The sequence below is a fragment of the Ovis canadensis genome, chromosome 5, assembly GCF_042477335.2.
Source record: "Ovis canadensis isolate MfBH-ARS-UI-01 breed Bighorn chromosome 5, ARS-UI_OviCan_v2, whole genome shotgun sequence".
In the NCBI taxonomy this organism is placed as follows: domain Eukaryota; kingdom Metazoa; phylum Chordata; class Mammalia; order Artiodactyla; family Bovidae; genus Ovis; species Ovis canadensis.
In genome coordinates, this window is record NC_091249.1 from 37,220,473 (window position 1) to 37,247,444 (window position 26,972).

At 35.5% G+C, this 26,972-nt stretch overlaps 1 protein-coding gene across 1 annotated transcript in view; it reads right to left on the bottom strand.

Moving 5' to 3' along the window:
• Nucleotides 1–26,972, bottom strand: part of ADAMTS19 (ADAM metallopeptidase with thrombospondin type 1 motif 19) — a 262,774-nt gene that overhangs the window by 53,041 nt on the left and 182,761 nt on the right. Inside the window, exons 15-16 of the mRNA XM_069591632.1 lie at nt 24,348–24,468; nt 17,277–17,357 (exon numbers count right to left, since the gene is read on the bottom strand). Of these exons, the coding sequence (XP_069447733.1) occupies nt 17,277–17,357; nt 24,348–24,468 (202 nt within the window). The remainder of the gene's footprint in view (nt 1–17,276; nt 17,358–24,347; nt 24,469–26,972) is intronic.

Below are 26,972 nucleotides of genomic sequence, written 5' to 3' on the forward strand. Positions count from 1 at the left end.
ACCAGCTACAAATAGACATACTTCTGATAATGCTAGATTGATTAAAAGTTAATGATTTTGCCTAAAAGTTAAAGTATTTCCTTGTATTTCTCTAAGGTCTATTAAATATTCTGAGAGTCTTTTCAGTCTAAATTTGTACTAACAGCCAGTATAACTTAATTCTTTTTCCTGTCTTTCAATATATTCAAGGCACTGTTATAAAATATTTCCTGAAAATCTCTAATAAAAATGCCTTAAAAACTTTTTGTGGTAACTACAGCATCATATTGAGACTCAACTGGTCTTCTGGAATTCAGCATCCCCTCTTTCCTGAAATGCCACACGGATGTACTTGAAAATCCACACAACTTATGACCTTAACAGCAACCCCATAGGCGGATTCAATATTCTGGGTGAGTAGTGTTTCTTGGCTTTTCAATTCATCAGCTTTAAAAATGTGTTTTCTAGAAAATCTATATCTGGCCAAATCTAAATAACTGGTGCTTCACTATCTCTCCCATTGTAAACAACCAGAAAAGTAGACAACGTATGAAACGATTGTTTCAATGGACAACGGAGAACAGATTCCCTAAGAGGAGGAGACCAAAGGCAGCCTCTAAAATTACTTGACTTCTGCCTGACGATGTTTACCAGACCCTAAGGAAAATCAGTCCTGGATATTCACTGGAAGGACTGATGCTTAAGCTGAAGTTCCAATACTTTGGCCACCTGATGTGAAGAACCGACTCATTGGAAAAGATCCTGATGCTGGGAAAGATTGAAGGCAGGAGGAGAAGGGGATGACAGAGGATGAGAGGGTTGGGTGGCATCACTGACTCGATGGACATGTGCTTGAGCAAGCTCCAGGAGTTGGTGATGGACAGGGAAGCCTGGCATGCTGCAGTCCATGGGATCGCAAAGAGTTGGACATGACTGAGCGACTGAACTGAACCACACAGAGGGGTAACTCCAGCAGCAGAGCACAGATAACAAGGGCTTGAGAAAGATGAGGACACAGAGAAAGGAGTAAAACTGACTAAGGCAGCTGGAATCTGTTTTATGGAGTACTGGAGAAGAGGGAGTGATACAAAGATGAGCTTCAAACTATTTCATACACTGACATGGTGTGAGGGACATAACCTAGAGCATCTCCTTTATTTATACTTGCTGTAGAGACCTTTATCCATATTTAACCTGTCACAGCCTTCTATACTCTCACTGGCTGCACTTCACCATCAGCCCTTTCATTTACCAATTCATATTACTGTTTTAGAGCTCTTAAAAGTCTTTTCCACTTTCGTTTCCTTTGGAGCTTTCTTTAACCTTATAAGTTTATGTAATGGCACGATGGAAAGAAATGGGAATAAATGGGCACCTGGCAGAGTTTTGGGAGAACACAGGGAATATGCGAAGTGGGGTACCTTGTGGTTTGTGTCAAGTGTATGCTATTTCAAAATTTTCTTTTTGTTTCCTATTACAGAATCTTGACTGCCTTCTAACTCTTAAAACACTATTAACATCAAGAAGCTTTATATTATACCAAGCATTGACAACTTAAAGCTCTACAACAGAACTTTTTAGAGCCACTCTAAAATAACTCTTTCATTTGTTTCATCCTTCATCTACCAAAAATCTTTGTGGCAGAAACTGTCATTGTAGTTTAAAGGAGAATGATCTCAATTTCCTTGCACTATTCTTTCTGAATCTTGTGTTTCTGTAAATCCTAAACATTACATCCTTTAACTGCTGATTGGAGGTTTAGTGACTAAGTCGAGTCTGACTCTTGCGACCCCACGGACTGTAGCCTGCCAGGCTCCTCTGTCCATGTTAACTGCTGATTATTGCTGACTAAATTCTTAAGTAACAAGAAAATGCATTTTTTTTCTAAAAGTTCTAGTATTTTTCAAGAAAACAAATAGAGCCATTAACAAACAAAATGCATTTTTCCCCCTAGGATGCGATAATTAGAAAAAACAACCAAAACATAAAATATAATTATTACAAAAGCAAAAACAAACAAACAAACAAAAATCTGCAAAGGTGTCCCTTTGAGCCTGAAACTCAATACTAAGCTGCAAATAAGTGGAGTGAGATTCCTCAAGCTTGGGAAAAGACTAACTACCTAGGACCTATAAACTGCACACCTCCTGGAGCTTGTGTAGGGCTGTAAAACATGCGTCTTTTGCTATCAGTGAAGAGATCTTACTGAACATATAGACTATTCAGAGGAGAACCTAGGAAGGCTGGCAAATTAGAAATGAAGTTGGATGAGCCCTAGAATTAAGGTTCCCTGAAAAGAGAGGATAGGTACAAAAATTATTTGAAGACATAATGCTCAAATTTTTTCCGAATTTTATATAAACCATTAGCCTACAGATCTGAAAAGTACACTGGAACTGAAATAGGATAAGTGCAAAGAAAGCCATACCAAGGCACAACATATTCAAACTGCTAGAACCCAATGATAGGGGGAACAATCTTAATTGGCCAGGAAGGAAACAGGAATATTGGATATAGGGGGGAAAGATGTAAGAATTCCCTGGACACACCATTGGGACTAATGCAAGGAAACAATCTTTAAAGTGAAACAAACAAACAAACAAACAAACAACACAAAATAGTGAATATAGTGAAAATGTATTTCAGATATGAAGGCAAGGTAAACTGTCAGAAAAACAAAATCTAAGAAATATTGCTGCCAGCAGACTTGCTTGACAAGAAGTATTAAAGGATGTTCTTAAAGAACATGGTTCAGATGGAAACAGGTTTCTAAGTGAAGGTATGAAGAATGTTAGTGTTGACAAATGTACAAAAATATGAAAATAATTTTTTCACTAATTCTTTTTCATATAATTGACTATTTGAAACATAAATGGTTAGACTGTATTTTGGTGCTAAAAGCAAATACAGAAATAAATTGATTATATAAAATGTAGAAATAAAACGTATAATAGCACAAAGAAGGGGAAGGAAGCAAGTAAAGAGAAATACAGTGTTTTAAGGAACTTGCATTATATGTAAAGTGATACAATATAATCTGAAGGGAGACAATAATAAGTTAAAAATCCATATAGTAAATCCTAAGCAACAAATGAAAATATAAAACATGAGCTATATGCAGCTAATAAGCAAATAAAGGAGACTAATGGAATACTGAAAAATATTCCAACAAGAAGTCAGATAAAGAGAAAAAAGAAATAAAAAGGAATGGAATACACAGAAAAATTCAATACGTCCATAATTACATTTAAATGTATTTTGAATATTAGTTAAAGGAAAGAGATTTTCAGGCCACAGAGAAAAAAAGGATTGGCTATTCAATTTGCAAGAATGTACTTTTTCGGTAGGGGGAACTACTCTGGTGGCTCAGATAGTAAAGAATCTGCCTGCAATGCAGGAGACCTGTGTTCAGTCCCTGGGTGGGGAAGATCCCCTGGAGAAGGGAATGGCAACCCACTCCAGTATTCATGCCTGGAGAATTCCATGGATAGAGAAGCCTGGTGGTCTACAGTCCATGGGGTCACAAAGAGTTGGACATGACTGAGTGACTAACACTTTAAAAATAAAAGATAGGGAGCTTAAACCTAAAAGGAAAGAAAGAAGCACTCAATACTAAAAAAAAAAGATGTATCATCTATATTAATATTAGATAGCATGGACTTCAGGGCAAGGAATACTCTGAGATCAAAAGAGAATTTTTAAAATGTCATTTAAACATAAATTACTCTAAATGTAAAATATTAAATGACATCTATAACTTATTAAGGCAATTATATAATCCTAAGTGTATCACAGAACATCAAAATACATGAAGCAAAAACTGACATAAGTGGAAGGAGATACAGAAAAATCCCCAACTTTAATCAGAAAGTTCAATAGTTCTTTTTCTTTAGTTGATAAAAGTAGAAAATCAATAAGAACATAGAACACCTGAGACAAAAATAGAACAAATGGAGCCAAATGATATTAGAGAAGAATCAGCAATTGCAGAATATGATTTTTTTCAAATATAAATGAAACACTGACCAACATAGGCCTTAGGCCATGAAACAAGCCTTAGTTGAAATCATACCCAGAACAACTGACCCTTGGAAAACAGGCATGTGAGCTGCGTGGGCCACTTATATGTGGATTTTTTTCAAGGCTAAATACTTCACTACCATGTGATAACCATCCCTGCCTCTTCTGTTGGTTGAATTCACAAATGTTGAATTGAACCCAGATAGAGAGAAATGGCATTTATGGAGGAAAAGTCTATATGGAGGTCTGACTATAAATTATACTTGGATTTTCGGCTTTGTGAAGGGGAGGGACCCTCAGCCCCCGTGTTGTTCAAGGGTCAACTGTAAATTCTCTTTAGACACAGATTTAACTGGAATCAATAACAAAATACCTATTAGAAAATGTACAAATATTTGGAAATAAAAAATACATTTACAAATTACCCACGTGTCAAAGAAGAAATCACAATGGTAATTTCAGAATGTTTTAAACTAAAAGTAGGACCTATAAAAATTGTGGAATGCAGCTATAGCAGTGCCTAGACGGAAAAACTGTCATATTCGCAAAGAAGAAAGGACTAAAATCAATTACCTAAGTTTCTACCTTAAAATGGTATTTACAACAGCAATTTAAACCTAAAGTAAGCAAGACGAAAATAAGACCAGAAGTCAATTGAATAGAAAGCAGATTAACAATAGATGTACACCTGTGGTGGATTCAAGTCAATGTATGGCAAAACCAATACAGTATTGTAAAGTAAAATAAAGTAAAAATAAAAATTAAAAAAAAAGAAAGAAAACAAACAAAAAAAAGTTATGCATATTCATTCCTCAAAAAATTAAAAATAGCACTACCATATGATCTAGTAATTCCACTTCTGGTTATATATCTGAATAAAACCAAATTACTTTATCAAAAAAAAACAGGTGCAATTAATAACACTAAAAATTAGTTATCTCAAAAGTGCAAAAACAGACAAAACTCTGATGAAGAAAAAAGACTAATATCGGAAACGACAGGAGAAATACTGTTATAATACTTACACACACTGTAGTGTAATAAGGACATAATATAAACAAATTCAAGACAATAAATCTGATAGGATAAGTTAAATGTATTAGTTTTCTGCAGATACCAATTAACAAATCTGATACAAGAAAAAAAGAATATCTGGATAGTTATAAACACACACACACACACACACACTCACACACACACAAACACAATAGAAGTTAGATTTGGGGATTATAAAACCTTCCCAGAAAGAAAACATCAATGCTCAGATATATAAGGAAAAAAGAATACCAATTTCAATATAATATTTACTGTAAAATAGAAGAGCAAGGGCAGATAGTTCTCCAAATTTACTGAAAATGCTGTTTTTCTTAAGGTAGATAATAAATACTAACATCTACATACAGTTTCCATTATAACTAACCTATTGGTTAGGAATATTGATTGTTTGTCTATTTTATTTTCTATCGAGTTTTAAAAATTTCATTTAAAAATTATATTTACTTCTTTAAATACAAATTTAGCCAACTTTTGTTAATTCTTATTTTTAAATTCCTCCTTTATATATTTAAAAACATTGCCATAATATTTTTTTGTTTCTGTATATGATACAAATATATATGTCTGATTCTGCTCTCCCTTATTTTTTAATGTGTTTTGCGTATGATGTCTATTTCCTTCTTTGTTTCCTAAACATTGTTTTTTAACTATAAAATTGTATTTGTTGAACTTTATAGAATTCTTTTGAGGCCTCATGTAAAGGTGACTTATCTTCAAAAAGGACTTGCATTTGCACATACCAGCCACCTTGGTAACCTCATTAAAAGAAATGTCTTGAGGATTTTGGACTTCATAGAGTAAACTGGTGCTAGAAATCCATAGGAAAATTTACTTTGGTTTGCAAATGCTCAGGAAAGTAGCTTTTCTACCTTCACTCAGTGCCAAAGTTACTACAGACACATTTCTTGATTTTTCTCCTTTTATGGTACAAAGGAAACATACATAGGGTGTCTCCTCATATTGAGCTCAAACTGAGTTTGTAAAATCTTTGGGGTCCCCCTTTACACAGAGGTCTTGAGTTTCTACTTTGTAAAGATCCTGGGCTTTGTCTTCGGTCCAGTTCCTGTTGGCTCTCAACGTCTAAACTGATCACCAGGATTAAGCATAAGTGGGGCTTCAGTCAGCCTTATATTCTGGCTTCCTGTTCTCATTTTGTTTCTGGCAGGTGAGGGATCCTAACTTCTTTCCAGTTCAGAGGTAAATTTAAAAAGTGTTCCTTTCCACCCCCCCCTCTCATTTTGTACTCTGTTCAACATTTTAAAGTGTTTTCAGTGAGAATTTTTCCCACAGTTGTTGTTGTACATTTCCCTGATAGCACACCTCTATGAAAACTACAGATCAATTTTCCTCATGAATAATAATACAAAAATCCTCAACAAAACACTAGCTTCTGAACCAAATTCAGGAGCACAAAAGGCATCTAAATCAAAAAGGAGGAATTAAAATTATTTTTGTTTGCAGACGATATATGTATAAACCTCTAAAGATTTTGCAAAAAAACTCATTAGAAGTAATGAATAAATTCAGTAAAGTAGCAGGATATAAAAACACAAAAAGCAGTTGCATTTCCACACACTAATAATGAACAGTCTAAAAGGAAGTCAAGAAAAGATTTCTATTTACAGTACCATAGCATCATAAAGAATTAAATACTTGGGAATTAACTTTACTGAAGAGGTGACTATGTATACAATGAAAACTAAAAAACATTTCTGAAAGAAATTAAAGAAGATAAATAAATGAAAACACATCTCAGATTCATAACTTAGAAGACTTAATATTGTTAAGATGTCAGTATTATCCAAAGTGGCCTACAAATTCAGTGCAATCCCTATCAAAGTTTTGATGGCTTTTTGTGCAGAAATTTTAAAAAAATCTATCCTAAAATTTATAGGGACTCTCAGGAAACTCTGAATAACTAAAAAAACCTTGAAAAATAGAAACAAAGCTGGAGACTCACACTTCCTGATTCCAAAACTTACTAGAAAGCTACAGTAATCAAAACCTGTGTTACTGGCATAAAAACAGACATACAAATCAATGGAATAGAACAGAGATCCCAGAATTAAACCTTCACATATATGGCCAAATGCTTTCTACATGGGTGCCAAGATCATTCAATGGAGAAAGGACAGTCTTTCAACCAGTAGTGCTGGGAAAACTGAGTATCCACATGCAGAAAATTGAAGTTGGACTCTAATCCTACATATAAAATTTAACTCAAAATGGATCAAAGTTCTAAATGTCAGATCTAAAACTATAAAAGTCTTACAATAAAATAAAAGGCAAAAGCTCCACAACATTGAATTTGACAATGATTTCTTAGACATTGCACCAAAGGGACAGAATATAAAAGAAAAACAGACAAACTTCATGAAAATTGAAAACTACATGAAAAGACACTATTAACAGAGTAAAAACCCACAAACTGGAAGAAAATATCTGAAAATCAATCTGATAAAGAGATTCAGATCGAGAATATACACAGAAAAAAACTGATCAACAACAACAAAAAAATCAAACAGTGTAAATAAAAAATGGGCAAAGACCTGAACAGATATTTCTCCAAAGAAGTTATACAAAGCCAACAAGTGCATGAAAAGATAATCAACGTCACTTATTATTAGAGAAATACAAGTCAAATCCTGAATAAGATAATACTTCATAGCTATTAGGATGGCTACTATATTGTCACCCTGCTTATTTAACTCCTATGCAGAGTACATCATGAGAAACGCTGGGCTGGAAGAAACACAAGCTGGAATCAAGATTGCCGGGAGAAATACCAACAACCTCAGATATGCAGATGACACCACCCTGATGGCAGAAAGTGAAGAGGAACTAAAAAGCCTCTTGATGAAAGTGAAAGAGGAGAGTGAAAAAGTTGGCTTAAAGCTCAACATTCAGAAAACGAAGATCATGGCATCCGGTCCCATCACTTCATGGGAAATAGATGGGGAAACAGTGGAAACAGTGGCAGACTTTATTTTGGGGGGCTCCAAAAGCACTGCAGATGTTGACTGCAGCCATGAAATTAAAAGACACTTACTCCTTGGAAGAAAAGTTATGACCAACCTAGATAGCATGTTCAAAAGCAGAGACATTACTTTGCCAACTAAGGTCCATCTAGTCAAGGCTATGGTTTTTTCAGTGGTCATGGATGGATGTGAGAGTTGGACTGTGAAGAAGGCTGAGTGCCAAAGAATTGATGCTTTTGAACTGTGGTGTTGGAGAAGACTCTTGAGGGTCCCTTGGACTGCAAGGAGATCCAGCAATCCATTCTGAAGGAGATGAACCCTGGGATTTCTTTGGAAGCAATGATGCTAAAGCTGAAACTCTAGTACTTTGGCCACCTCATGCGAAGAGTTGATTCACTGGAAAAGACTCTGATGCTGGGAGGGATTGGAGGAGAAGGGGCGACAGAGGATGAGATGGCTGGATGGCATCACAGACTCGATGAACATGAGTCTGAGTGAACTCCGGGAGATGGTGATGGACAGGGAGGCCTGGCGTGCTGCGATTCATGGGGTCACAAAGAGTTGGATACGACTGAGCGACTGAACTGAAGTGAACTGAACTGAACTATTAAAATAGAAAATGTGCTGGTGAAGATATGAAGAAACTGGAACCCTTGTAACCTGTTGGTAGAAATTGCAAACTGTGTGGTAACTCTGGAAAATGTTACATAGTTTCTAAAAAAATTAAAAATAAAATTAGTCTATGATCCAAGAATTCTACTTCTGGGTATATACTCAAGAGAATGAAAAGCCAGGTCTTTAAGAGATATTAGTATATCCATATTCATAGCAACATTATTCACAATAGCTAAAAATGTGAAAGCAAGCCACGAATACATGAATAAATAAGTAGATAAGCAAAAGGTGTTTTACATATATGTATATATATATATGTATATATATATAAACATACATACATATATATGTACAGACATTGGAACAATAGCCTTTAAAAAGATGGGAATGTTGACTCATGCTACAGTACAGCTAAATATTGAGGGCATTATGGTAAAGGAAATGTCAGTCATAAAAGGACATTTATGGTGTGATTCCATATGTATGAGATACATAGAGTGGACAAATTCATGGAGATAAAAAGCAAGCTGGAGGTTACCAGGGACTGGGAAGAGAGGAGAATGGGGAGTTACTATTAAGGGGTACAGAGTTTCAGGCTTACGAGATTAAGCGTCCTGGAGATGGATGGTGGTCGCTGTACAACACAGTGAATGTACTCAACGCCATCAAATCGTACACTTAATATAGGTCAGATGTCAATTTTGTTATATGTATTTGCCACAATTTTTTTAAAAACGGGTTTTAAGGGGAATAAAGATATTCATATTGGCATCCCTGGAACCTATGAATTCTATCTTATATGGCAAATAAATAACATCGCAAATATGGTTAAATTAAGGGTCTTCAGATGGGGAGATTTTCCTGGATATTACCATAGTGGGTCTACAATGCAATCACATGTAGCTTTTTAAGAGGAAGGAAGAGTGGAACACAGACAAAGAAGAGAGGGCAATGATTTTAGGGAGGTACGTACTGAAATGCTATGGTCAAAGGAAAAGAATGCAGGTAGCAGAGAATCTGGAAGGGATCAGGACTGAATGCCACCCTAGAAACTTCAAAGAGAGCATGGTTTTGCAGACACCTTGATTTTTGGTCCAGTAAAACTGATTATGGCCTCCAGAACTTTGGCAGAATACACTCCTCTCATTTTAAACCATCAAGGTTGTGGTAACAGTCACAACAGTCATAGGACACTGATACATTGACATTGACTATAATGGGAAAACTGAAAAAGAGGTTTCTGCACAGATGAAAATACAATTTTTGATTTAGACATTATTTCTGAGGTGTACATGAAAATTTGATAATTTACATCAAATAAAAATGTAAAGAATGGAGCGAAACGTGATTCCTGAGAGAGATAGCATAGCAGAGAATACAGCAGGGCCCAGGCTTGAGCCCCACAGCATGGGAACACTGGGAAATTATGTGGAGACTGAGAATCCAACAAAAGAGGGCATTTGCTGACTTTGATCTGTTGAGGAGAGACAAAAAAAAAAAAAAAAAAAGAAAGAAAAACTGGAGTAGCAACATTCATATCGGAGTAAATAGACTTTAAAATAAAGGCTGTTATGAGATAATAGGAAACTAGATAATGATCAAGGGATTAAGAACACATAACTATTGTAAATATATATGCACCCAACATAGGAGCAGCTCAATATATAAGGCAACCACTCACAGTCAAAGCTATGACAAACCTAGACAGCATATTAGAAAGCAGAGACATTTCTTTGCCGACAAAGGTCTGTCTAACGAAAGCTACGGTCTTTCCAGTAGTCATGTATATATGTGAGAGTTCGGACTATAAAGAAGGCTGAGTGTCAAAGAATTGATGCTTTTGAACTGTGGTACTGGAGAAGACTCTTGAGAGTCCCTTGGACTGCAAGGAGATCAAACCAGCCAATTCTAAAGGAAATCAATCCTGAATATTCATTGGAAGGACTGATGCTAAAGCTGAAGCTCCAGTACTTTGGCCACCTGATATGAAGAGCTGACTCATTAGAAGACTCTGATGCTGGGAAAGATTGAAGGCAGGAGGAGAAGGTGATGACAGAGGACAAGATGGTTAGATGGCATCACCGACTCAGTGGACATGAGTTTGAGCCAGCTCCAGGAGATGTTGTGCTGCAGTTCATGGGGTCGCAAAGAGTCAGACATGACTGAGCAACTGAACAACAGTCATAAAAGGGGAAATTGACAGTAACACAATAATAGTGGGGGATTTTAACACCTCCTTTATATTGATGGACGGATCATCAAGAGAGAAAATCAGTAAGGAAACATAGGCCTTAAATGACAGAATGGACTGAACAGACTTAATTGATATAAAGCAGTCCATCCAAAAGCAGCAAAACATACATTCTTCTCACATGCACATGGAATATTCTCCAGGACTGACCACTTGTTGGGCTACAAAGCAAGCCTGGGTAAATTTAAGAAAACTGAAATCATCTGCAGCATCTATTTCAACCACGACACTATGAGATAAAGAATAAATTACAAGAAAAAAGTGTAACAACCACAAATATATGGAGGCTAAATAATATGCTACCAAACCAACAATGGGTAACTGAGTAGCCATTCTCTAACACCAGATACAAAAATAAACTCAAAATGGATTAAAGACCTAAATGTAAAACTGGATACTATAGAATTCATAGATGAAAATATATGCAGTACACTCTTTGAAATAAATTGCAGCAACATCTTATTGTATCTACCTCTTAGATTAATGAAAATAAAAACAAAAATAAACAGACTAAACTTAAAAGTGGAAATCATTAAAAAAAAAAAAGCCCACAGAATGGGAGAAAATATTTGCAAATGGTGTGACTTACAAAGGATTAATTTCCAAATTATGCAAACAGTTCATGTTGGTCAATATAAGAAAAGTCAAAATATGGGCATAAGATCTAAATAGACATTTCTTCAGAGAAGACAAATAGCCAGAAAACAAATGAAAAGATGTTTCAAAATCATTAATTATCGGAGAAATGCAAATCAAAACTATAGTGAGTTATCACCTCACATCAGTCAAAATGGCCATCATCAAAAAGTCTACGAACGGTAAATGCTGGAGGTGTACAGAAAAGGGAGCACTTTTACACTGCTGGTGGGAATGTAAACTGGTATATCCACTATGGAGAACAGTATGGAGGTGCCTTAAAAAACTAAAAACAGAGCTATCATATAATCCTGCAATCCCATTTCCGGGCATGTATCTGGAGAAAACCAGAATTTGAAAAGATACATTCACCCTAACATTCACTGCAGCACTGTGTATCACAGCCAAGATAAGGACAGCATAAAAGTCCACTGACAGATGAATGATTAAAGACGATGTGGTGCATGTATACAGCGGAATATCACTCAGTCATAGAAAGAGTGAAACAATGCTATTTTTAGCAACACGGATGGACCTAGAGATTATCATACTCAATGAAGCATGTCAGACAAAGACAAATATGATGTGATATCACTTATATGTGGAATCTAAAAAACTGATACAAACAAATGTATTTGGAAAACAGAAACAGACTCACCGACTTTGAAAACAAACTTACAGTTACCAAAGGGAAAAGGTGGAAGGGAAGTATAAATTAGGAGGTGGCTATTAACACATACACTATTATATAAAATACATAATCAGTAAGTACCTACTGTATAGCATAGGGACCTCTATTTAATATTCTATAATACCTTAAATGGAAAAGAAATTTGAAAAATGTTAAATATGACTGAATCACTTTGCTGTACACCTGAAACTATACAACACTGTAAATCAACTATGTGCTGTGTGTGTTGTGCTAAATAGCTTCAGTCAAGTCTCTTTGTGACCTTGTGAACCATAGCTTGCCAGGCTCCTCTGTCCATGGTATACTCCAGGCAAGAATATTGCAGTGGGTTGCCATGCCCTCCTCTAGGAGATCTTACCAACCCAAGTATTGAACTTGCATCTCTTACATCTCCTGTATTGGTAGGCAGGTTGTTTACCACCAGGGAAGCCCTCCTCCAGCCCTACTCCAATATTAGCTAAAAATATCATAATTTGAAAAAAGATAATATAAATATGATGTTTAAATTCTGGAAGAATAGCCTTTTGCCAGATGTGTAATATTAGATGTCAGTGAATGCCATGGCTATAAAAGAGACTTTTACATGACTTAATTAGCTTGAAATATTAATTTATAAGCAATATATATGTTGACAATATACCATTTTCTTTCATATATTTAAAATTTATTAAATATCTTCTGCTTCTGTCAGGTCCAGACCATTTCTGTCCTTTATTGAGTCTATTTTTGCATGAAATGTTCCCTTTGTATCTCTAATTTTCTTGAAGAGATCTCTAGTTTTCCCATTCTGTTGTTTTCCTCTATTTCTTTGCATTGATCGCTGAGGAAGGCTTTCTTATCTCTTCTTGCTATTCTTTGGAACTCTGCATTCAGATGCTTATATCTTTCCTTTTCTCCTTTGCTTTTCACTTCTCTTCTTTTCACAGCTATTTGTAAGGCCTCCCCAGACAGTCATTTTGCTTTTTTGCATTTATAAGTGATTAGTATGAATAATTATATACAAAAAACTGGATAACCTATAATAATGAATAAATTCCTAGAAATATGCAATGTCTCAAGACTGATTCAGGAAGAAACAGAGAGTATGAAAGGCCAATTCCCAGTAATGAAATTGATTCATTAATCAGATAATTTCCAATAAACAAAACTCAAGGACCAGATAGCTCCACAGGCAAATTTACCTAATATTTAAAGAAGAGTTTACAATTATCCTTCCCAAACTATTCCCCAAAATTTAAGAGGAAGGAACGCATCAAAATGTATTCCACGAGGCAAGTATCACCCTGATACCCAAATTAGACAAAGACCACATAGGAAAAGAAAATTACAGGTCAATATTTCTGATGAACATAGATCCAAAAATCTTCAAAAAAAAGACTAGAAAATAAAATTCAACAATACATTAAAAGGATCACTACATCATGATTAAGTTAGGTCCATCTCAGAGGTGAAAGGATAGTACAATATTCACAAATCAATATTTACCTGATACACCAGGTAAACAAAGTGAGCAATAAAAAATAAAAAGGTCATCTCAAAAGATGCAGAAAAAGATTTTGACAAAATCAACATTTATTTAGAACAAAAAAGCTTTTAATGATGTGGAAGTAGAAGACATATACCTTGATATTTAATAAGGCCAGATATGACAAAAGCACTGTCAACATCTTACTCAATGGTCAATAGGTGAAAGCATGTCCTCTAAAATCAGGAACAGGATAAAGATGCCTACTCTCACCATGTTCATTCAACATAGTATGGGAAGTTCTAGCCACCATAGTCAGATAAGAAAAACAATCCAAACTGGAAGAAAGAAGTAAAACTATCACTCTTTGCATATGACATGATCCTATATGCAAAAAATCCTAAAGATGTCACCAAAATACTATTAGAACTAATACATGAATTCAGAAAAGTAGCAGAATAAAAAATCAATATACAGAAATCTGTTGCACTTCTAAATACTAGTAATGCATCATCAGAAAAGGAAAATAAGAAAACAGTCCCATTTATAATTACATCAAAGAATAAAATATTTAACAGTAAATCTAACTAAGAAGGTACAAGACTTGCATTGGAAGACTATATGGCATTAATGAAAGAAACTGAAGACAACAAAAGGTGATGGAAAGACAGACTGAACTCATAAACTGGAAGAATTTTTATTGTTAAAATGACCATACCACTTAAAGCAATCTACAACTTTATTGCAACCCTTGTCAAAAGACTGCTTGCACTTTCCAGAAAGTTTGGACAAATAATTCTAAAATTTATTTGGAAACAAAAAGACCCTGAATAGCCAAGGCAATCTAGAAAGAGAAGAATAAAGCTGTAGGTAACACACATACCCTCATTTTAAATGATACTACAAAGCAGCAGTAATTAAAAGAGTCTAGTACCAAACATGGAGAAAGATAGACATTGATCAATAGAACAGAACAGAAAGACCAGAAATAAATTAATTTTTATGGTTAATTAACCTATGACAAAGGAGACAAGAATATACACTGAGGAAGGACAGCTATTCTACAAATGGTATTGGGAAAACTGGACAACTACATGCATTAGAACCAAACTAAACTACTTTCCCACATTGTATATAGAAATAAACTCAAAATGGATCCAAGTGTTAAATTTAAGACCTGAAACCACAAAATTCCTAGAAGAAAGCATAGGTAGTATGCTCTTTGACAGCAGTTTTAGCAATATATTTTTTGGGGGGGATTTGTCTACTCAGGCAAGGCAAACAAAAGCAAAAATAACCAAATGGGAATATGTCAAACTAAAAATTTGTCAACAAATGAAAAGGCAGCTTACTGAATGTGAGAAGATATTTGCAAACAATATATCCTGTAAGAAGTTAATATCCAAAATATACAAAGTACTCATATAATCAACATCAAAAATCCCTAAACAATTCAGTTAGAAAGTGGGCAGAGGCTCTGAAGAGAAATTTTTTTCAAAGACATTCTGATGGTCAACAGGTACGTAAAAAGATGCTCAGAATTACTAATCATCAGGAGAACGAAAATCAAAACCATGATGAAATATCACCTCACATCTGTCAGAATGGTTATCATCAAAAAAACAAAAACAAGTGTTGGCAGTATGTGGAAAAAAGAAAATCCTCTTATACTGTTCGTGGGAGTGTAATTGGTGTGGTCACATGGGGAGGGAGGTGGGAGGGGGGTTCGTGTTTGGGAATGCATGTAAGAATTAAAGATTTTAAAATTTGAAAAAAAAAAAAAAAGAAAGTTAAACACAGAACTTCCATATGATCCAGCAATTTTGCTCCTAGGTATTAACTCAAAGAAAATAAAAGTACTAATTCAAAAAGGGATAAGCACCCTGATGTTCAATGTGGCAATGTTTACATTAGTCAAGATATAGAAGCATTCATTCGTCTAAGTGTCCAATGATAGGTGAATAGATAAAGAAGATAGAACCTGTCATTTGTTAACAGGTTTTAGGTTGACATAGTCCCATTTGGTTATTTTTGCTTTCATTTGCCTTGCCTAGGTAGACAAATAAAAAACACACAAAAAAATATTGTTAAGATTGCTGTCACAGAACTACTACCTATGTTTTCTTCTTGGAATTTTATGGTTTCAGGCCTTAAATTTAAAAATTTAATCCACTTTGAGTTTATTTCTGTATATGGTGTGGGAAAGTATTTCAGTGAGGTTTATACACACAATGGACTATTAATTATCCAAAAGAAAAAGAAATCTTGCCATTTGCAACAAATATTTAGATCTAGAGGATACTATGGTAAATGAAATAAGTCAGACAAAGAAAGACAAATACTGTATGGTCTCACAAACATGTGGAATTTAAAAAATGAAAACAAGCAAACAAATCAAAATAAAAAGAAACTCTTAGATACAGAGAGCAAAGGGGTGACTGTCAGAGGGAGGGGGTAGTGGGTATATGAAATAGATGAAAGGTATTAAGAGATAAAAAGCTCCAGTGATGAAATAAGCAATGCAAGTCTTATAATATACAGTATAAGGAATATGATCAATAACACTGTAATAACTTTGTTTGGGGACAGATCATTACTAGACTTATCGTGGTGACCATTTTATAATGTATGCATATGTCAGCACTATGCAGTACACCTGAAACTATCAAAATATTATAAGCCAACTTTCCTATTTCAAAATTAAAAACAAGAAACTTTCTTCATAGATGCATATACCTGAAGTGAGGCAAAAGAGAGCACAGTTAGTTCAGTTGCTCAGTTATGTCCGACTCTTTGTGACCCCATGGGCTGCAGCACGCCAGGCCTCCCTGTCCACCACCAACTCCCAGAGTCCACCCAAACTCATGTCCATCAAGTCGGTGATGCCATCCAGCCATCTCATCCTCTGTTGTCCCCTTCTCCTCCTGCCTCCAATCCCTCCCAGCATCAGGGTCTTTTCCAATGAGTCAACTCTTTGCATCAGGTGGCCAAAATATTGGAGTTTCAGCTTCAACATCAGTCCTTCCAAAGAATACCCAGGACTGATCTCCTTTAGGATGGACTGGTTGGATCTCCTTGCTGTCCAAGGGACTCACTGTCTTCCATTAAAAGAGCAAGTCCTCTTAGTACATAGAATTTTCTTTAAGACTCCCACAAGATTTCCAAATTATAGAGTAATCAGCAAATACACACACACACACATCTATGTATACATCTGCACATGCAACAAACATGGATATGTGTATATTTATGTGCATGCATACATGAAATATATATGTGTATATGAAACAAAACATATTCAAATCCTCCAATGAGTATTTGTTCCTTAACGTGGATTAACATGAAGAAGTAATTAATAACTCCCCTCCGCCTCTGCTGCCAAAAAACGCATAGTCAACCACATTGCTTTTGCTCCAGGGAAGTCCCTGGGAGGGAAGGAAAAAAATTCCTACTTGACAAGAGGTGCTTCCTGGGAAATTCATATATGTAACTAGAAACACACTGATGTTCTGGTCATCACAGAACTCTCAGGGCAAGGCAGCTAAGCTTGAACTTGGATGGGCTCTGTGTCTTTACACAGGTTACCTAAATAGCTGTGTGCTGGCTTTTCTTCCACAACCTTGATTCTTCTTGCTCCAGCAGGTATCACCAGCACTTCTACATAACCTGTAAAAGTCAATAAAACATGAAATACATATTGAGTTTCTTCTAATTCTTTTTTCTTCACTGACTTTCCCTATTTTCTTTTGGTTTTGGCTTTTGATGTGATATTTCAATATCTATATAAAGAAAAAATCATCTATAAAAGCTGTCATAAATTCAAGTTGAGAAGTTTATTTGAGCAACACTGAGAATACAAAACTATCATGAGCAAATGGGTGACTGTATTCTATGTTAAAAAGCTTCCCAACAGCTTATGAATTATAAGGTGAGAAAAAGCACAATGGGTAGCTTGGTTAGAAACACAGTGAATCCTGGAACAGAGCAAACTAACTTAAGTTCTGCTCATGGAACTCCTGTAAATCAGAAAGTCTAGGGAGGAGGAAACATAGCTGGAGAGCATACAGATGGTGGATGTGGGTCCCTGAAATAGTTGAGTATTGGACAAGAAAGAGCAAGCCTTCCCTGGGAGATGAACAAAGGGTTTTGAAACTTGAGCCGGAGACAAGTAAGATAATTAAATAAAATAATAAGTAAGGCCACACCAAGCAATCTGATGTCACCCTGAAAGGGATCAGATGGCAAGGAGCAAGATACAATTAGGTATTTTTTAGGAAATACACTTTAGCAGTGGTTAGGAATGTAATGCCTGAAGTGAAACAAGAGAGTAAGATAAAGTTGGATAGAAGAAAAAGTACGTACAAAAAGTCAAAATCAAGACTTCATTTTCTCAGTATTTCTGTATAGCTACACATAGGTCTAATAAACATCTAATTTTCAAAGCAACTGATAAAAAGGTATAATAGCTAATCCCAGAGTTGTCTCCTACTGATTAATTATTCAAATTCCTGAAACTGTTGACAATTATTTGCTGTTTACCAAAAGGTAGCAGACACCCCACCTGGTGGCAGTGCCTGGGATTAGAGGTCTGTGCTTTTCAAATTAGCATTTCCAATAGAGAATAAATTTTTAGTAACACTAAATCACACAAGTACTTCCATTTTGTTACATGAATGCAGTATGCAGCAATGAAAATAGACAGAAACACTTACTTCCTATTTGCATACAGAAATGAGGTAAGATGATTTCTGTACCCAATGAGTTTAGAATCGAATTGGAAAGATAAGACACAAATATCTTACATAAAAATGAGTTAAATAAAGCTTTCAAAATTAAGCTTAGAATATCATATTCAAAATAAAACGGCTAATTTTCCAATGAAGAATGTAAATTAAAGTTGTTTAAACCATCCCCCTTATCTGATCACATCACCACTCAGAAGTTTTGCTGCTATTTTAACTCAGAAGTGGGATTTCAGCGCGCCCCCCTGCCCCCGCTCCGCCCCATTTTAAGTGGTTCTATACATTACTGATGTTTGAGTAACACTGGCACCAGTAGGAATCACAATGGTTCAGAAAAGAGAATGTTTCATATAGTCAAGGAAAGCTTCATAAAGAAGCAAAAAGATTAACTGTCTTTGAAGAATGGATAGGTTTTGGATATACAAGTGACCCTTAAACAAAACAATGCATGCGTTAAGAGTGCTGATCTGCCCTGTAGTAAAAAAATCTGAGTTTATTAAATAGTGGACCCTCTGTATACGTGGTTCCTTCGTATCTGTGGTTCTACATCTGAAGACTTAAAAACTGCAGATTGTGTGTACTGTAGTATTTACTATTTTAAAAAATCCATATATAAGTGGACCCATGCAGTTATTTGAGAGACAACTGTATATAAAAAAGAGTGAGTTCACCATATGTAAATAAAAGTAACATGGTAAGAGGTATTTTTGGTACCACACAAAATAACTCTGACAGAATGAGAAGGGGTAAGAAGATGGCTATATTAAGAGAATTTAAATGCATGCCCAGGACACTGAATTTACCACTTGAAGCTACTGAACATTCTACAGCAAGGAATGTAATCAGATACTGGTTTGGAGAGGTTTTATCTGATAGTTTGGAAGAGCCTCAGTGATACAGCTGTGGAAAGCAGTATCGGGAGGCCAATGTAAAAATCCAGGAGTGCTAGAGCCTAAGGCAGAAAATCTCGAAGGCATTGCAAAGGAAAACAAAACAAAACAAAACAAAACTCTGAGTTTGAGAACCAACAGAAAGGGAGGACGTAAACACTGAACACAATGTTTTATTATTACTTACGTGAGAATGCAGTCATCATTTATAAAAACAGGAAAGTCAAGTTTGGGTCATAATCTGACAAGTTTTGCAGTTTGTACTCAACAAAACAGTATAACACACTAATAAAAAATATCCAGTAAGAACTCTGGAAATCTGGAACTCCAGGGTAAGGTCAGGCTTTCCTCACCTTTGTGAGGCAGTAATTGAAGCCACAGGAGTAAATGGAGAAAACTGAGAGACGGAAGAAGTCAAGGACTTAACCTTGGTGACAGAAAGATTGAAAAAAAAAAAAAGAAAGAAAGGAAAGAATACAGGAAGGAATAATCCCAAGAAGGTAGAAATCTGTCTATTTTTGAATAGTGGCATCTTAGAGATTAGAATATTTTAAGAAGAGTACTGGTACCAAAACCTGTACAGACATCAAAGAGAAAGGTGACTAAGGGGAGTCTACCGGATGTCACAAACAAGAGGAAACTATTCATCTCTGAGCAAATTAAGGTGTTTGGAGAAGATAAATTTCAGGATTGTTAAAAATGAAGAGTAGATACAGAAAAGTAGAGGCAGTAACTGTAAATTCCTGTTTGAGTTTAGCAGTAAACCCAGAGATACATTGTACTTTAGGATAACAGTTATATATAAGTTTATAGTTATCTCCAGAGAAATTCTCTGTTATTCAATAGAAACAGCTTAGAGGACAGGTGAGTTAGATGGCATTTAAAGAAGAAAGAGAGGAAAGAAAATATTAAGCAAAGACATTTGATAAGGGATAGCTAAAGTCTGGGGCTCTCGATATGTTTCAGTAAATAAGCTATTTAGCACAATTGAGACTGCATATTTTTAAAAGACGCGAACATATGAGTGGCTATTAGTGAATTCAGAAGCTGAAATAAGGATGCCAAGGTCATAAATTTGATCCTCACATCAGACAGTTTGTATCGTACGTACATAGGAACATCCTCTTTTATAACCAGAGATCCCATTCTTAATTGGCCATCCTAAAATGCCCAAGGTAATCATTATCTCCATGGTAGTAACAATGATAAATGCTATATTTTGAACAATTGCTATGTGCTAGTCACAACTGCACCCCACTCCAGTACTCTTGCCTGGAAAATTCCATGGACGGAGGAGCCTGGTGGGCTGTAGTCCATGGGGTCACTAAAGAGTAAGACACGCCTGAGTGACTTCACTTTCACTTTTCACTTCATGAATTGGAGAAGGAAATGGAAACCCACTCCAGTGTTCTTGCCTGGAGAATCCCAGGGATAGGGGGGACTGGTGGGCTGCCGTCTCTAGGGTCGCACAGAGTCGGACACGACTGAAGCGACTTAGTAGCAGCAGCAGCAGCAGTCACAACTGTAGATAGTTAACATAAATTATTTCATTCAGCCATAATATTATCCAAGGCAGATATTTAATAGATTGGAAAATAAAGGTAGAGGGAAAAAAAACTTGCCTTTTTCAAGACTGCCTTGCCAGTAATTAGCCGATACAAGCTTTGAACTCAGATCTGTCTGATTACAGCTAGAGCCCACTACTACTATTCCACAGAGTAGAATACATGACACTATGACTCTCTTGCATGGCAAACACACAAATAAAAAGTCTAAGAGCATGCATTTCTTGTACTGGATTAGTGTCATCATCTCTTGTACTAAGAATAACAGATTTTATGCCCACCCTCTTCTAAATGTATATTGATAACCCTATAGTTCCACAAGTGGCCAAGTATACAATTTACCTTTAAAAATCCCTTAACAAATCAACCCCTGTCCAGGCAAATTAAAATGAAATACATGATATATGTGCTAAGGAGCAAAAATTCTCTTAAGTTGATTTTCAAGCTTGAACAAAAATGATTTTGCAAACTCTCAATAGAGCACAGGGACTGAAAACACCCGCATGTGCCTGCACACGTGTTTCTCATACAATATATACAGTGTGTAAGGCCAACTGGGCCAAAGTAGGGCTGCAATTCCTTCAAGAAATTCTAGAAGTCCATAAACTATAAGGATAAAATTGTCTCAAGAGAAATGAATACAGCATTCCTAAAGTCACAAGTAGATGAAGCCCACAGCATAATTAAAGACTCATACAGATTTTTGTTTTTTTAAGTTCTTAATGATGTAATGTTTCATTATTCATTATGTTAATAAATGTTAATGAATCACACACTATATTGGTCATTAGGACTAGGGTATTGAACAAAAAGTAGCCATGATATTTTCCCTCACTGATCTTTAAAGGATAGTAGGAAAGGAAAGATCAAAGAGTGTAAAATTACAAAATTACCATACAACTCAACTCTATGGATACCAGTAGGGTATCCATACAGAGAGATAGGAGGTGGAGGTTGTTCAGGGAACACTTCATTGAAGAAGTGACATCTGAACTGAGACCTGAATGCTAAACAATGCTTGGTCCTTGGAAGAAAAGCTATGACAAATCTAGATAGCTTATTAAAAAGCAGAGATGTCACTTTGCCAACAAAGGTCGGTACAGTCAAAGCTATGGTTTTTCCAGTAGTCATGTGCGGATGTGAGAGTTGGACCATAAAGAAGGCCAAGCACCAAAGAAGTGATGCATTTGAATTGTAGTGCTGGAGAAGACTCTTGAGAGTTCCTTGGACAGCAAGGAGATCAAACCAATCCATCCTAAAGGAAATCAACTCTGAACTGGAAAGACTGATGCTGAAGTGCCAATACTTTGGCCACCTGATGTGAAAAGCCAATTCATATATTGGAAAAGACTCTGATGCTGGGAAAGATTGAGAGCTAGAGGAAAAGGGAGTGACAGAGGATGAGATGGTCGAGTGGCATCACTGACTCAATAGACATAAGTTTGAGTGAACTCAGGACCATAGTGAAGGACAAGGAAGCCTGGCATGCTGCTGTGCAGGAGGTCACAAAGGGTTGGACACGACTTAGTGACTGAAAAACAACAACCAGGCAAAGCTAAGAGAACAATATTTTAAAATGCAAGGTGCTAGAGAGAGCATGGTCAGCTTGAGCACCTGTAACAAATCTATTGGTTGCAGCTTAGAGTAGGAAAGTGACCTTGGTAGAGTTGATACCAGAGAGACAAGTAGGAACAAGTTTAGAATTTTAGTTTCTTCCGTGAACAGTGTTAAACTAGCAGAGAACTACAAGCACAACAGACTGTTATAAGGAAATAACAGTATTGGTCTCTGATATTCCCAACATTGAAGGCATTTTAGACATCTTCCAAATATCAGAGGCTGTTAATATAATTTAGAAACTAATAAAACAAAAGTAGAAATTGAAAGTGTAATAAAAACAAAGGAGATTTGAAGTAGAAATCAGGGAGTGGGGGAGGAATGTATTCATCTAACTATAGTCAGAATGAAGAGCATTACTGGTTTTTAACTGCAATTTCTGTTGTCTACGTTGAGATGAAAAATTAAGTGTTGTTATTACTAAACAAAAACTACCAGTGCTGAATGTGTATCAGTATTCCTCGGTAAACTGTCTCCATGCAGGTAAACAATTATGCAGGAATAGGCTTCAAAAGTTCTAGTATCTTTAAATCTCTTCAGACATCACTTTAACTTTTGCATGATAAAAACATCTCCCATCACAATCAGGCTGAAAAGCTTATGACTGTACTTCTTAGCTGGAGCCTTTTACAGCTTTGCCTGACTTTTCTCAATGAGTTCTGACAGATTTTGACTTGCAGAATCTGTCACCTTTTTTCACAACTTCGGAGACTGAGATTTTGATCTGCAATTTACCCTGGACCTTAATTATTTTTAGGCTTCAAGTTCTTCAAGCTCACTTATCTTTTATTCTGCTGGGGCCAAGAGAAAGGTTATATATTTGACAGCTGTGTCTAATTTTCTCTTAGGGGCTTTTTTTTTTAACATGTAGCATGAACTCAGTTTTCATGATTATTCAAATATAAATGGATTATTCTTCATATTAAAATATATATTTTGGGGGCACATCTTTCAGTATCTGAACAAGAAATTTAAAACAGGAAAAAAGTCGATATATGTAGTATAAACATATAAATGACAATGAAAATCAATCATAAATACTGAGATAGTTGAATAAACAGATGTCCAGGTAAGACACTAACGTAAACATAAAATATTTGTATCCTCCCAGTAAACTTTTAGGCTTGAGTTTAAAGCATTTTCTGTATATAAAGTTTACTTGTGAGTCATTATATCTCAGTACAGATAATATCACTTTTTGTTGTGGATCACTTTAAAATTCACACTACATAGATCATACACCATCTGTTCATCCTCATATCCCCTATGAGTGTTTATAGATGAGGAAAGTAAACAAGAGAGGATGTGTTCCTGCTCTTAATATATCTGGACTGTCAGCCCACATCTTCTGATTTCCTGTTATAGTTTCCAACATGATACACTGCTACAGACTCTGCTTTCAAAAATGTATTTCTTTTGAACTTAGTAAACACATTAAGAAAATAATTTAAAAAATGGAAAGCTGAAAACCTGAAGACTAATACTCTCAATAGTTGCTTCAGACTGTTAGAAATCATTATTCTCTGTTAGACATCAATACTGTGCATTGGAGGATAAGGCCTGTAGAAATCTGATAATATTAGCCAAATGCAAATTAGATTATTCCCTTGCTGCTCCAATTTATTACATGCACAACAGATGATTTCATATTCTCAGTATGGGGAAATGGGCTTGTTAGCATTTCTGGCTCATATCACATGTATTATATGTCATCATGAAAAATCATTCAGTACCCATTACAAAAGTTTTCAACAATCAGAAATGTGATTTCTAAGTCAAGTTCAATGTAATTTCTGTCCCCAAAGACTGTTTGGATTAGTAATTTTGAAAAAAAGTAATCACCTGCTCCTCTGGTGTGATTAAAATCTCCTTTAATGATTTTGCATGATTTTCCATTGCCATTGCACACACCACAATGATCTTCCCTTGCAAGAGACCCTAATAATCCATCACAGCCAACTTTCTGCAACAAGAGAATAACAGTACATCATAAAGTGAGCTTCTTCTTCTTTAACTACTACTTCAGGACAAGCCTAGTCTACAATCTTGACATATCTATTTGACGAACTAGTAAAACTCCACATTCGCTGGTGCAAACTAATATAGCAAGCTCATATCAAATAATATCATTTGTAAAGTGACCAAATAGTAGGGTAGTGATCAAACTATATTTTCCTATATTAAAACTTAAATGACATCCTAAAGTAATTTGGGAAACTCTTATTGAGACAAATGCAATTTACATAAATCCCAAAAGAAATCACATTTCTACTAAATGTAACATGATTGATCAAATTCATTCTACTCAGCATAGAACAGATGGGTTTTACCGTATGGTTGGCTTTACTCCTAAAGAGGCTGCTGAATAAATGCTGAATATTAAATATTAACTTGTGCAAACCAAACATAAATGTTTACACTCATCACAGTTCCTGAATAAATTTCTATTCCCCGCCTTCTTTGGAATCTTAACACAAGTGAGCAAGAATTGCTTATAACCTATGGTTGATGTAAGAAAATATTAACAGTGGGATAATTAATTTTATATGTTCCCAGAAGAACTATGTTAATGTTAACTATGTTAACTACGCATCTTCTTAGATTAAAATATAGACTCTTTTCTAGTGAATAATGTGGGTCTCCCACTGATATTCAGAAAAGCTGATATTTACTCAAAGGGTAGAAGTTAATATGTTGGTGCTAGCTGAAATAAATGGTAGAATTATACCATTACCCCTGATCAAGAAGAGGCTGCAAAAATGACTGACAATATATCCATTTATAACAAATTACAATTACTTAAATAAAATTTAAAATATCAGATAAAAAGGAAACAAAACTAGGGTCTTTTTCTGTGGTTGGTGTTGGGTGGGGGAAGAAGCAGATTAGAAAACACAGCTGCAGGATGAATATCCTGAGAAACCAAAAATCACATTAAACCTGCATAAAAAAAGTATCATTTCTTTTTGTCAAGGGGGGTATATCAGTGTCAAGAAGTAGACAAAGCAATGCAGTAGTGGAGAACTCTGATCTGCGAATCAAAGCTTATCTGGGAAGAAATAGAGAGAATGATTCTGGATGAAAGAGGTGGCCACCACAGGAAATTCTCAAAATACAACAAAGCCATGGGAGGAGTTCACTAAGCAAGGGCCATGAAAGGACCAGAGACTCCTGGGGTTAAAAATCTCTCCCTCATGTACAAATGAGGAGAAAATCGAGAGTTTACAGTGGCTTTGAAATGATAGAAAGCACCTTTATTATTCTATCTGTAGCCTCTAGCTTCTTTCTTGGTAAATACAATACACTCAATAAATAGTAGTTAAATGATTGAATAAATGAGTACCTAGTTGTCTGCTAGCTTTTTGTAACCCATGTAACTGGGACAGTATATGTTTCTAAAACCTAAACTAAAAGGCAGGGATAGACATTATGTCATGGCTTAATAACCATGTATATTTAAAATAAGGATGAAAAAAATTCACATTTTGGAATCAGTAGTCACAAATAGCCACACTTTTCAAAATATGCCCACATAACTCCAAAAAGTGAGGATGAATGTCTTGGAAAAGACAACGATGTTTAACTGGTGGTAGGTGCCTGAAGTACCACTGGTAGCTGAAGATAAGAGAATACCACAATAATACAGAGGACAGCTTTCTCTATGCTTTTCCAGGATATAAATGGCAGGGAGGCCAACTGGGTCACCAGGAGAAAGCTGTCTATTTTTCAATTGCTCTCCTTAGTCTACTCACCAAGTTTAGAAATTTACTTTCAACTTCAATGTATATTTTAGGATAAAACAAAACACTCCAGCCAGAATGGTGAAGTATTCCAAAGCTCTCAGAAGTCACAATCCACTTCACAGAACTTTAAGCATAATCATCAGACTCATATAACACTTACACAGAATTTTGTGTTGTTGTTGCTGCTATTTTAATGTCTAGTTAGGGACTCTATAAAAGGTCTGGCTTACACAATACTGTTAAGTGAAAAGCATAGCAATGTAAGCTATTGTATTTGGCATATAGTTGGGAAAATAATTTTCTTTGAAAAATAAACTCATTTAAGTCATACTAATCTGACGTCTACATAAAATGATGAAATAAAGATGAAAGGTTTAACTGTACAACTTAGAGCTCTGAAAACCAAGTGTTTATAGGTAAATAATTGCAACGATTTTTTAACAAATGAAAAATATATTCCAGGCTACTGCCATATTCTGTTAAAGAATAAAGGAAAGTAACATGTAATTATAAGACTGTTTCTTATATCCAATTATACTGCATGATTCTATGCTTTAAATATTATAGCATGCTGGCAAAACAAAGAATCTAAGAGTTAGTAAACCATTTAAGTTTCAGACTGTTTCCAAGTTTTTACCCAGAATTCTATATACTTCTACTGGACCACGGACCGATCAATCCATAGTTTGTAATTGTTTTCAAATTTTGGTGTGTGTGTGTGCTT